Below are 14,010 nucleotides of genomic sequence, written 5' to 3' on the forward strand. Positions count from 1 at the left end.
TGCAGGTCAGGTGGCTGGAAAAGAACCAGGCAAGCAGGACACAAAAAAACTGCTACAGTTTTATTCACCCCTCACCATATCTGATAGTGAGTCAAATTCGGAGTCAAATTCTGTATCACCATATGATTGTTTTAAACAAACTCCACGGAGATTTTCCCATGCACATTCAGTGAAGACTCAGAATTGTTCTAGCTTTTTACATTTGCAGAGCATTGATTTAATTTGCTGCAGACTCTTATCTTCAAGACTACAAATGCTGAATGGAGATTTTATGTAGTTAATGCAAACTTTCACTTCAGGTAATATAAGAAATTAATAGCCCGAGTTTTTTGTTGTTGTTTTCTGGGGTTTGTTTTTGTTTTGCCACTCAAAACATGCTTAAACCCTACAGATGAATGGTCTACAATCATACTTGTTTAACTTTTTCAACAAATGCTGAATGTGTATTGGCCTTTTCTAATTCTTAAGAATAAGAATAGAGGGGCGCCTGAATGGCTCGGTTGGTTGAGTGTCTGACTTTTGATTTCGGCTCTGGTCATGATCCTGGGTTCATGGGATCGAGCCCTGCACTGGGCTCCATGCTGAGCGTGGAGCCTGCTTAGGATTCTCGCTCCCTCCCTCTGCCCCTCTCTCTGACTTGCACACCCTCTCTCTCTCTAAAATAAACTTAAAAAGAAAAAGAATAAGAACAGAATTTCACATACCAAGTATTGACTAGATTTTGGTGGATCCTTGGGAATAGCATCATTTTCTGTTGCCTTACTGTGTATGTGAGTGTATCAGTTCTGCTAATCAACTTTCCTAAGAGGGTGGTAGCCTGGTTCCTGGTACAACTAATGCCGAGAAGCTGAGTGTGACTGGTAAATGCTACCATTCTCTTGTCTGGCCAGCAGGGAACTGATGTTGTTGCAGTTTTACAATAATATCTGATAGTATTACTTTAAATATCTTATTCTTATAGTCAGTCCCACCGCAACTCCAATACATTTACTTGCTTAGCCTTTAAAAGCTTTTAACTTTACTACCCATCCCTGACCATTAATTCCAAATGTCCAGATCACACCAGGGGTAAAAGGCACATAAAACACACAACAGTCTCTTGTCACAAATTGAAAGCAACATTTGGCAAACTTTATTCTTGCTTCCAGAATATGAGATCATTTGCCAAACACAAAAATCATTCCTTCTGTCTCAATGTAGTAGATACAAGTTTAAGATTTTTATATTAGACCTTATATTGCCTGACCACTTCCAAATTCACAAGTCAATAGTTATAATCCAACTTCAAACTATAAACAACATTTAGGGCACAATACCCTTGGAAAAATTACCTTAGGATAATACCAAGAGTTTAGTCACAAAAACTTAATTTGCATAAACGACATGACAAATAAGATAACAGAGGGACAAAAACATGCTGTAAAAGTGCTTCATATCAATAGTTTTTTAGAAACCCAAATATCTTCCTTATTCATCTTATTTTCCTATTACCCAATACAATGCCTGACACACAGAAGGCACTCAAACATTTACTGAATGAACTTCTGAGGACTGTCTTTAAACATACTAGATATTCCCCCTTCTCTACCTTCCCTTAAAGGTCTCCCTTCTTTTCTTTCTCTTTCTAGTCTCGGTTTTGCTCCTCCTCATGAGATGTTGGTGTGCCCCACTCTACATAAATGTTGGGGGAAGGTAAGGTCAAGTGAGTCACTGCTGCTAAGCAATCCAATACCCTGGCGCAGGATGGGACTGGTGGACAGGCTGGCTGTCAGCTAGGGGGCTGGGCATGCACCATACAGGTTAGCAGGTCAGAGCTTGAAATCTGAGGCCACTGCAGGTCAGGTGGCTGGAAAAGAACCAGGCAAGCAGGACACAGAAATTTGGGAGTTGGAAGTCAGTCAGGAGGAGAGAAGAACAGATGAATGTGTGGTTGACCAACAGTGTTTAAGAAAGGGCAGCAAGATCAGGAAAGCTAAGGTCAGAGTGAGCAATCAGGATTTGCCCAGACAGAGAATTGGCAAGAGCTATCCTCCAAAGTCAAAGTTTACAAAGGCATTTAAAAATTTTCTAAGATGGAGGCGCCCGGGTGGCTCAGTCAGTTAAGTATCCCACTTCGGCTCAGGTCATGATTTCGTGGTTTTTGAGTTTGGACCCCATATCAGGCTCTGTGCTGACAGCTCAGAGCCTCGAACCTGCTTAGGATTCTGTGACTTCCTCTCTCTCTGCCCTTCCCATCCCCTCTCTGTCTCTCAAAAATAAATAAGCATTTTTTTTAATGCTTATTAAAAGCAGGCTCCACACTGCCAGTGCAGAGCTCGATGTGGGGCTCGAACCCACAAATCGAGAGATCACAACCTGAGCCAAAGTCAGACACTTAACCAATTAAGCCACCCAGGTGCCCCTATTTAATCTCCTTCTTAAAGAGACCTGGTCCAAAAAGAGACCTATTAGAGCTGCCCTGATAAATTTTTTCTTTGTGGAGAGGCTGGAAGAAACAGATATGACCCCATAGCATAGAAATCTTGCCCACCAGTCCTGGTAGTAGCATAGGGTTGAAGGACAAGGGAGAAATTGACTCAAGAGACCTTTCTGAAATAACCAGACTGTATTTTCCACTATACATTGCCACCATGAAATATATCTAGGCACAGATAATTACAATGTGCCATTATATAAAGTGTCAGATAATGCTAATGTGGCATTATATAAAGTAGATCAGTTCTGCAGAGGCCGCAGAGAAAAGCAAGATGTACCTCCTTTATAAGTTATACTCCTTACTTACCTTTCAAGTGAAGGTTCACCTAAAGAATGCTTTCTTAAACTCCTGGATGAAGCTAAAAGCTTTTCTGTACATCGATATAAACCGAGTATCAGTTCTATCAAAATACTTATCACTGTATTAAAATTACATCTTCTGCTACACTGTAACTTTCTTTAGGTTGACCACCATTTCTTCCTCACCTTCTTATCTGTAGTACCTACCATAGTATTTGGCATTTAGTACAGAAGAAAATGTTGGTGGAACTGAATAGAAGAAATACCAATTCTGAATCAGAGCTGGGGGCAGGGGACTCTTTAGAAGCTGTGTGACCTTGGCAAAGTAACTGAATCACTTTATTCATTTTTAAGACAAAAAATACATGTAGATATGTAATTTGATGATCTATGTACACATAGCTCATCTACCTCATTCTGAGACCCGTAAAGATCACATGATCAGGGGCACAGCACAATATCCAGACTCATCTTTAACCTTATGATGTGTGAAAAGCTGGTTTCTTTCTTTTTTTTTTTTTTAAGACAGAACTCTTTATTTAAAATTTTTTAAACATTTATTTATTTTTGAGACACAGAGCATGAACAGGGGAGAAGCAGAGAGAGAGAGAGAGAGAGAGAGAGAGAGAGAGAGAGAGAGAGAGAGAGACACAGAATCTGAAGCAGCCTCCAGGCTCTGAGCTGTCAGCACAGAGCCCAATGCGAGGCTCAAACTCAAGAACCATGAGATCATGACCTTAGTGGAATTCCAACACTTAACTGACTGAGCCATCCAGGAGCCCCAAGAGAACCATGTATTTAAACCCAACTTCAACTATACAACTAAAGATAACTTCAGGGGAAAAAAATCTATTTCTACCTTGTCTTTTTTGCAGAAAAGATTTGAAGCAGCTTGTAAAAACAAACAATGAACACAAAACAATATATACTAGAGGTGCCTGGGTGGTTCAGTTGGTTGAGCATCCACCCAGCTCTTGATTTCAACTCAGGTCATGATCCCACTGCATCGGGCACCTCACTGAATATGGAGCTTGCTTAAGATTCTCTCTCTCCCCCCTGCCCTTCTTCCCCACTCATGCGTGCTCTCTCTAAAATAAAAACAAAAAAAACAGGGGCGACTGGGTGGCTCAGTCAGTTAAGTGTCTGACTTTGACTCAGGTCATGATCTCAGGATTTGTGAGTTCAAGCCCCACATCAGGCTCTCTGCTGTCAGCACAGAGCCTGCTTCAGATCCTCTGTGCCCTCCTCTCTCTGCCTCTCCCCCACTTGTTCACTCTCTCTTTCTCAAAAATGGGTAAACGTTTAAAAACAATTTTTTAAAAACAATTGATATTAGCATTACATATTGAGCCAGCTAAGTATATGAATTGGAAAGAAAGAATTATTTGCAGACAGCATTACTGTCAATAGAAAATCCAAAAAAGAATAAAATAAACTATAGACAAACTACGAGAACATGTGAATTTAACAACTAAGATGTATGCAAGGTCAAAAATCAATTATATTTTCATACATTTGCAACATACAAGTAGAACATGAACTTTAAGTAACAATACTATTTATGAGAGTATCAAAAACATCAAATACTTAGAAATGAAACTAAGAGATATGAAAGACCTCTGCACTGAAAATTATAACACATTTTTGCAATGAATTAAAGAAGATACAGATAAATGGGTGGATCTACTATGTTGATGGATTGGAAGATTAAATACTGTGAAGATATAAATTGTCTCCAATGGCCCTACAGATTCAATGCCATCTCAATTAAAATCACAAAAGGTTACCTTGTGGAGTTTAGCAAATTAATTCTAAAATGTATATAGAAATACAAAGATCCAAGAACAGCCATGACAATGTTGAAGAACAAAACTAAAGAAATTACTGTACCAGGTATTTCAGTCTACTAAAAAGCTATGGTAATTAAGATATTATGGTAGTGGTAAAACAAGAGACAATGTAACAGAACAGAGTCCAGACATAGAGCCCACACATACAGTCACCTGATATCACAAAGGTAAGACTGCAGTGCAATGCGGAAATAATGGTCTTTTTGATAAACTGTGCTGGGTCATTTGGGTATCCATATGGAAAAAAAAAATGTATCTTGACCTCTACCTTCATACAATGGACTATTAATAGTACAGCAAGGAAACTTATAACTACAGTTATAAACTTATAACTAAGTTCAGTCAAAAATGAGCACATACTACATGATTCCACTTAAATACAATTCAAACCTGCGATGTAAAAAGCGAGGATAGTGTTTACTCTTAAGAGAAAGGTAGTGAGGGGCGCCTGGGTGGCTCAGTCGGTTGGGCGTCCGACTTCGGCTCAGGTCACAATCTCGCGGTCCGTGAGTTCGAGCCCCGTGTCGGGCTCTGTGCTGACAGCTCAGAGCCTGGAGCCTGTTTCAGATTCTATGTCTCCCTCTTCCTATGACCCTCCCCTGTTCATGCTCTCTCTCTCTGTCTGTCTCAAAAATAAATAAATGTTTAAAAAAAAAAAAAAAGAGAAAGGTAGTGACAGAGGGGGCTTGAGGAGAATACCGCGAGGCTGGTAATGTTCTGCTGTTTATGAAAGTTCACCAAGCTGTACATTTATGATTGTTATATGTTATGATTAAATGAAAAAAAGTCCAAAAAAATCAAGGCAGAGAGGAAATGAGAGTAGAAAGATATAAGGAAATGAAGAAGGAAGTTAAGACATAAAAATAAAAACGTATGCTTAAGGACCTAAATATCTGGCAGGAGTGGGGCACAGATGTGTCTCTCAGCTTCCTGGCAGTCAAGACATACACAACAACACAATCAATGAAATGATTCAGTGTTTGTAAGATAAAAACAAGCCAACTGTGCTCAGAAAGAACACAAGTATTCTTAGAAATGAAGTTTGAGGACAATTTCTCCTGAGGGTTTTCAGAAAGAGAGATGTTGGGTAACAAAATGAACAACCTATGTCCTTGACCCCATCCTAACAGTAGAGGCCACGGTGTCACAATGACCTTCTCCTTAGGCTGACGCCATAAAACCAAAGAACAATTCAAGGAGAGTAATTTGGGATAGAGGAGTAGCATGGGGAGAGACAAACAGTGCAGTGAAGGTGTGCCACTGTGTATGGGAATAAGTGGTCTACTTATCTTTCAGGATACTGCTCATAAATTGTGTTTTTATTTCCCATACACCAAGCTTTTGATAAGCATTTCCCGGCAGTGAGTTCAAAGTCACATTCTCTAGGACCGGTACCTAGAGTCCTGCTATTGTACATGGTCAATAAAATGGAGGGGGCGGGCAGAACAGGAGATAACAGCCATTCGTTAGAACAGTTAGTGGAACTGGGGGTTGGACTGATAGCCTCTGAAAGACTATCAAAGAAAGTCAATATGCAGAGTAACTATTAAAATATTATTCATGTCTCTTTCCTAAAGAAAAGATCTGTTCTCCCCATAGCATGTTCTAAGCAAGATACTCTACAACCTACCCTTCACACTCATGGATAATGTAGCTACCCTCCTCAAAAATTTTCAGTGGCTCCCCATGCCTACTAATTTCAAAGCTATTAGCAGGAATATCAGGCCTTTTACACACGCCTAATCCTGCCTTTCTAGTCACATCTATTATCTCTCCCTACATACCCTAGGATTCAACCATACCTCACTGTTCAATGCTTTCCCAATATGCCATATGGTCTCAGACCTCCTCTTGCCTTTGTTTATGTTCTTCAGATTTGGTATTTTCTCACAAAGAAAGAAGAAATCTGGTGTTCAGTTTATGGCAAGCCCTCTTGTGTCTGTCACCTCACTGTCACAGAAGCAGTAATTCATGCCTCCTATAAATTCACCCTCAGCCTCCATGTCACAGTACTGAGCCCTAAACAAAAATGTCCCCGTGAGCATGTACATAGAGTTAGTGAATCACTTACCCTACAATATGGCTCCTTCTTTTTTATATCCTCCTGTTGGATTAGCCTTAAGCCCTGGACACCATTCTGCCGGCCTCTCTCATATAAGGCCTGAAGTCTGGGAATTTCTTCTTGTTCAACAGCTACTATAAGCTTCAAAAAAAAAAAAAAAAAAAAAGATAAAGAATATGGATAGAGTTAAACATATAGCTTTTATTAGCTATAAAAGATAAAGTCAACAGAAAATCATACATTATTGCATGATTCAAATTCAGTTGATTTTTATCTACTTCTCTCTTTCTTCATGACCTCAATTTCCTCCTCCACTGAAAAAAGTTATCTTAAGAAAACTGCATTAAAACAAATTTTCCCCAAAAGTTAGATGTAGCCTCAATCTCCCCTTCTGCTATCATGGTTGCTACATGAATCTTGGCCATAGCAACTGTTATCAATATCACTCCCTCAAAGAGTGAGAAGCACAGGTGGCTTTGTCCTTACAATTAAAATACAAAAACAAAAACAAAAAACAGAACAAACAGAAAAACAGAATGGCTGCCTTCTTTTTATAAGAGAATGTAAAATACCCATATATCAGAAAGACAGTGGTATTCAGTATAATGGATATCACTAACAGAAAAACTATTCACTTTATTTCCTAGAATAAAGCATATTATAAAATATTTACTAATGCATTCTACTGCAGAGGGGGAAAAAAAGGTAAATTAATCAACTTTACTTAGGATTCTTTTTCATTTTATTTCTAGGCAAAGTATCTTTTTGAAGTAGCTTCTTCCTTAATTAACAGCTACTAGAAAAGAAAAGCAGAGATGCATATTCACAGGTACGTTAGAATTCACAAATTGCTATTTCACAGCAAGAAGTCACCAGAATTTCATGAGATTATACTTTTAATCAAGGCATAAAGGTTATTTAAATCAACAAATAATTAACCTCAAAAATAAAAGTGGAATCAAAGGACACTATCAAGAAAGAGAAAAGACAACCCACAGAATGACTGAAAATATTCACAAATTACATAGCTGTATAGCAACAAATTAGACAATCTAAATGAAATGGAAACATTCATAGAAAAACACAAACTTCTAAAACTAACTCAAGAAGAAAAAGAATCTGAATACACCTGTAACAAGTAAAGAGACTGAATTAGTAACTTTAAAACTTCCCATAAAGAAAAGCTCAGGCCCAAGGGCTTTACACATGAATGATACCCTAAGTTTAAAGAAAAATTAATACCAATTCTGGATAAACTCTTTCAAAAAACAGGAGAGGAGGGGCGCCTGGGTGGCTCAGTCAGTTAAGCTTCCAACTTCAGCTCAGGTCATGATCTCACAGCCCATGAGTTCAGCGTCAGCCTGGAGCCTACTTCAGATTCTGGGTTTCCTACTCTCTGCCCCTCCCCTGCTTACACTCTGTCTCCCCCACCCCCCCCCCAAAAAAAAAACAAAACAAAACACAGAAGAGGAGGGAATACATCCTAACTAATTCTATGAGGTCAGTATTAGCCAGATACCCAAACCAAACACAGATATCAAAAGAAAATAAAACTGCAGACCAGTGACCCATACAAATATTGATGTAAAAATCCTGAACACAACAATAGTAAACTGAGTGAAGTAACATAAAAAAACTATACACTGTGACCAAGTGGGATTTATTACAGGAGGTAAGATCAATTTAACATCCAAAAGTCAATTAATGTAATATACCATATTAATAGAATATAAAAACAACATGATTGCCTCAACAAAAGTGGAAAAGATGAGACAGAAAATCCAACACCATTCCATGATAAAAAAAATAAAACAACACTTAACAAACTTGGGGCACCTGGCTGGCTCAGTTGGTAGAGCATGCGACTCTTGTTCCCAGGGTTGTGGGTTTGAGCTCCATGTTGGGTGTAGAGACTACTTAAAAATAAAAATCTTAGGGGCGCCTGGGTGGCTCAGTGGGTTAAGCGGCCGACTTCGGCTCAGGTCATGATCTCGCGGTCAGTGAGTTCAAGCCCCGCATCGGGCTCTGTGCTGACAGCTCAGAGCCTGAAGCCTGTTTCAGATTCTGTGTCTCCCTCTCTCTGACCCTCCCCTGTTCATGCTCTGTCTCAAAAATAAATAAACATTAAAAAAAATTTTTTTTAATAAAAATCTTAAACAACAAAACAAAACAAAACTATCAATAAAAAAGAACTCCCTCAATCTTATAAGGGGCATTTGCAGAAAACCTACAGCTAGCATCATACTTAATAGTGAAAGATTGAAAGCTTTCTCTCTAATCAGCAACAATACAAGGATGTCCATTTTCACTACTTCTATTCAACACTGTATTTGTGATCCTACCTGGGGAAATTAGGCAAGAAAAAAAAAAAAATATATATATATATATATATAAGGTATCCAAACTGAAAAAGAAGTAAAATTATCTTATTTGCAGATGGCATGATCCTGCATATAGAAAATCCTAAGGAATCCACACACAAAGAAACTATAATGAGTTTAGCAAGGCTGCAAGAAAAAAGAACAATATATAAAAAATCATATTCTATACATTAGCAATGAATAATTCAAAATGAAATTAAGAAAACATTTCTCCTCACAAAAGCATCAAAAAGAATAAAATACTAAGGAATAAATTTTGCAAAAAAAATGCAAGACCTGTACACTGAAGAATACAAAACATTGTTGAAAGAAATTAAAGAAGATCTAAAAAAAAAAAAAAATGGGAAAGCATTCCCATGCTCATGGTTTGCAAGATTTAATACTGTTAATATGGCAATACTCCCCAAATTGATCTATAGATTCAACACAATCTCTATCAAAATTCTAGCTGCTTTTTTGGAGAAACTGACTAACCCTAAAACTCATATGGAAATGCAAAGGACCCAGAAGAGTCAAAATAATCTTGAAAAAAGGACAAAGTTAGAGGACTCACACTTTCTGATTTCAAAATATAATCAAGAGCCACAATAATCAAGATACTACGGTATTGGCATAAAGATCGATGTACATCAATGAAATAGAATTGAGAATCTTAAATATACCATCCTACATTTATGCTTAACTAACTTTTGATAAAGGTGTCAAAACAATCTTTTGATTGTTAGAATCAACAGAAAGAACGGTCTTTTCAATAAATGGTACTGAGACAACTGTGTAGCTACATGCAAAAGAATGAATTTGAGCCCCTTCCTCACACTATGTGCCAAAATCAATTTAAAGTGATCATATACTGTAAGTATAGGTACAGGGCTGGGGTAAGGGGCTCTGCTTCTGGTGGCAGAGTCTGGGGAAGGAGCAGGAGGCCAGCTGTGAAGGTGGTAAGCCCCTGAAATAGCCAAAGAAGCAGGCCAAGGAAATGAACTAGGAAGATAAGGCATTCAAGCAGAAACAAAAAGAGAAGAAACTCAGGGGGCTAAAAGTGAAGGCTGTGGGAAACAATCTTCTGGCCACAGTTGGAATTAAGAAATCTGGCAAAAAAAAAAAAAAAAGTTGTTCCTTGTGCCTGAGGCCTGAGGCAGTGGTGATCTTTAATTCCATTCTTGTTTAAACATTTGGATTACCTGCCATAGTATCTGTTGCCACCTACAGCTAGAATAAAGTGTCATCTTGGACCCTGCTGTATATTTAAGAATACATTTTTGTAAAAATAAAAAATCCTGGGGCGCCTGGGTGTCTCAAGTCGGTTAAGCGGCCGATTTCGGCTCAGGTCATGATCTCGTGGTTTGTGAGTTCGAGCTCTGCGTCGGGCTCTGTGATGACAGCTCAGAGCCTGGAGCCTGCTTCGGATTCTGTGTCTGGCTCTCTCTCTCTGTCCCTCCCCTGCTAACACTCTATCTCCTCTGTCTCAAAAATGAATAAAACATTAAAAAAATATTTAAAAAAAAATAAAAAATAAAAAGTCTTACAGTGGCTCATCTTCTCTTTAGTTCTTCTCACTCAGCCATTCCTACCTTAGCTCTGAAGTCAGAGTAAATCCAGCCCAGGATCTTGCCAAAGTCTGTTCTTCAATCTTTGATCTACCTCAAATTCTGTCCCACCTGGAGTTAAATCAACTCAATTGGGGGGAAAAAAGTGATCATAGATCTAAATGTCAAAACTAAGGATATAATAAAACTCTTAGAAACGTAGGAATAATTTTTCATGATCTAAGGGTAGGCAATGATTTCTTAGATATGACACAAAAAGCATAAGCAACAAAAGAAAAAAGGTAACTGGACTTCATCAAAATTAAAAGCTTCTGTGCTTCAAAGTATATCATCAAGAAAGTAAAAAAAAAAACAAACTACAGAATAGGAAAAAATATTTAGTAACAGTTAAAGTATTACCATTACTATTATTATTACCATTACTATTATTACTATTTTATTTTATACATAAAAATATTTCAGTATTTTAGTAGTATTTTAGTAAATATCATATAGCTGATAAGGGACTGTATCAAGAATATATAAAGAACACATATAGCTCAAGAATAAAGACAAATACCTCAATTTTTAAATGGGCAAAAGATCTGAATAGACATTTCTCCAAAGAAGATAACTGCATGGCCAATAAGCATGTTGAAAAGATGTTCAACACCATTAATTACTAGGGAAATGCAAATCAAAACCATATTGACATACCACTTCACACCTACTAGGATGGCTAAAAGACACAATAACAGGTGTTGGCAAGGATGTGGAGATACGGAAATCCTCATTACTGATGGCAATTTAAAATAGTGTGGAACTTTGGGGCATGTGAGTGGCTCAATCGGTTAAGTGTCTGACTTCAGCTCTGGTCATGATCTTGTGGTTCACAAGTTTGAGCCCCACATCAGGCTCTGTGCTGACAGCTCAGCACCTGGAGTCTGCCTCAGATTCTGTGTCTCCTTCTCTCTCTGCCTCTCCCCAGCTCGTACTCTGTCTCTCCCCGACTTATACTCTCTGTCTCTCAAAAATAAATAAAAATCATTTTAAAAAATGTTTAAAAATAAAATAAAATAGTGTGGAACTTTAAAAAAAAGTTTGGCAGTTCCTCGACATGTTAAACTTGGAGTTACCATATGACCTGAGAATTTCACTCCTAGGTATGTATCTGAGAGAAATGAAAATACAGGTCCGTACAGCCAACAGGCACATGAAAAGATGCTCAACGTCACTCCTCATCAGGGAAATACAAATCAAAACCACACTGAAATACCACCTCACGCTGGTCAGAGTGGCTAAAATGAACAAACCAGGAGACTATAGATGCTAGAGAGGATGTGGAGAAACGGGAACCCTCTTGCACTGTTAGTGGGAATGCAAACTGGTACAGCTGCTCTGGAAGACAGTGTGGAGGTTCCTCAAAAAATTAAAAATAGACCTACCCTATGACCCAGCAATAGCACTGCTAGAAATTTACCCAAAGGATACAAGAGTGCTGATGCATAGCGGCACTTGTACCCCAATGTTTATAGCAGCACTTTCAACAATAGCCAAATTATGGAAAGAGCCTAAGTGTCCATCAACTGATGAACGGATTAAGAAGTTGTGGTTTATATATACAATGGAATACTACTTGGCACTGAGAAAGAATGAAATCTGCCCTTTTGTAGCAACGTGGATGGAACTGGAGAGTGTTATGCTAAGTGAAATAAGTCAGGCAGAGAAAAGACAGATACCATATGTTTTCACTCATAGGTGGATCCTGAGAAACTTCACAGAAGACCACGGGGGGAGGTGAAGGGGGACAAAAAAAAAGTTACAGAGAGGGAAGGAGGCAAACCATAAGAGTCTCTTAAATACTGAGAACAAACTGAGGGTTGATGGGGGGTTGGGGGAGAGGGGAAAGTGGGTGATGGGCATTCAGGAGTGCACCTGTTGAGATGAGCACTGGGTGTTGTACGGAAACCAATTTGACAATAAATTATATATTTAAAAAATACAGGTCCATACAAAAAAAGTGTACATAAATGTCCATAGCAGCATTATACATAATAGTCTAATAGCAGTGTTCATAATAGTCAAATATGGGAACAACCTAAATGTCCATCAACTGATAAATAGGTAAATAAAATGTGATACAGCTGCGCAATGGATTATAAAAAGGAATAAAGTACTGATTCACGCCATAAGATAAATGAAGCTTGAGAACGTTATGCTAAGTAAAAGAAGCCAGTCACAAAAGACAACATATTGTAGGATTCTATTTATAGGAAACTTCCAGAATAGGCAAATCCACAGAGACAGAAAGTATATTAGTGGTTGCCAGGAGCCGGGGAAAGGTAGGAATAGGAAGTGAGAGGTATAGGCAATGACTGTTAATGCATAAAGGTTTCTTTTTGAGGTAATGTACATGTTCTAAAATCAGACAGTGGTGACAGCTGCATGATTTTATGAATATACTAAAAACCAAATTGAACACTTCAATAAAAGGGTGAATTGTATGGCATAGTGTATATAAATTATATGTCAATAAAACTTATTTTTTAAATTACGTGGAGTTAGTCATACCACTTTTTCTAAAGTTATTTTCTAACATTAGACTTTGAAAATTACACAAAGAGAGAAAAGCCATTTTTTTAAATTCAACATTAAACATTGCTAAGAAAATGCTAGTTATAAGTAAGTCAAGGCTGTAGTAAAATGCCTTACCTTACCACATTGCTTGTAGGAAATTCCTTTTTGCTTACAATACTCATAGATGAGGGCTGCACCTTGTACACATAATTTAGCTTTTAGAGATTCAGGTTTATAATAAATTCCACTATGTATGACACCACTGTTATGTCCAGTCTGGTGAATAGCTACCGGACGAGAGAAACAGGATAAGAGAAACTATACAAAGTATTCAAAAGCTACAAAGTGGAGGAACAAACAAAGTTGCAGTTAGTAGAGACCACATTATTGAAAATTCTGCCTGAGTTTGTTCTTATAGGCAGGACACTGGTAACTTCTTCTAGTAGCCATCCCTGGTGTCCATGCCACATCCCCTCAGGCCATCTTTCACTTCAGTTACAACTTTGATGCACAAACCCACTCCTCACTACTAGCAAACTTTGGTGCACAAACCCAACTCTCCCTGCTGGCAAACCCACTATAGCTCTGGGTATTCCGCCCCAGGGCCTTTTCTAATGTGACAGGAGGGGAGAGGGAGAAGATTACAACTCAATGTCCCCAGGGGCAATCCTCAGCCAGTAGAAACACTAGCTGATGGAAAAATGAGCACAATCCTTGGAAATGTTTATGTTGCTCCTCAGAGGTCCCAGAGGAATCAAGCTCACAATTGCAACCTTGATTATGTACCCTCCTGTGGCTTTTCTTCCTTTCAGGCTTACTCTCCACACTCCTCACTTCTG

General features: G+C 38.3%; 1 protein-coding gene across 3 annotated transcripts in view; it reads right to left on the minus strand.

The window, feature by feature from the left end:
• The window catches only part of L2HGDH (L-2-hydroxyglutarate dehydrogenase), a 42,858-nt gene that overhangs the window by 24,618 nt on the left and 4,230 nt on the right, over positions 1-14,010 (minus strand). For all 3 annotated transcript variants that reach the window (XM_007097602.3, XM_042989655.1, XM_042989656.1), the window contains 2 exons: positions 13,307-13,458; positions 6,697-6,828 (listed from right to left, as the gene is read on the minus strand). In XM_007097602.3, coding sequence (XP_007097664.2) covers positions 6,697-6,828; positions 13,307-13,458 — 284 coding nt within the window. The remainder of the gene's footprint in view (positions 1-6,696; positions 6,829-13,306; positions 13,459-14,010) is intronic.

Source organism: Panthera tigris, chromosome B3 (assembly GCF_018350195.1).
Source record: "Panthera tigris isolate Pti1 chromosome B3, P.tigris_Pti1_mat1.1, whole genome shotgun sequence".
Lineage (NCBI taxonomy): Eukaryota > Metazoa > Chordata > Mammalia > Carnivora > Felidae > Panthera > Panthera tigris.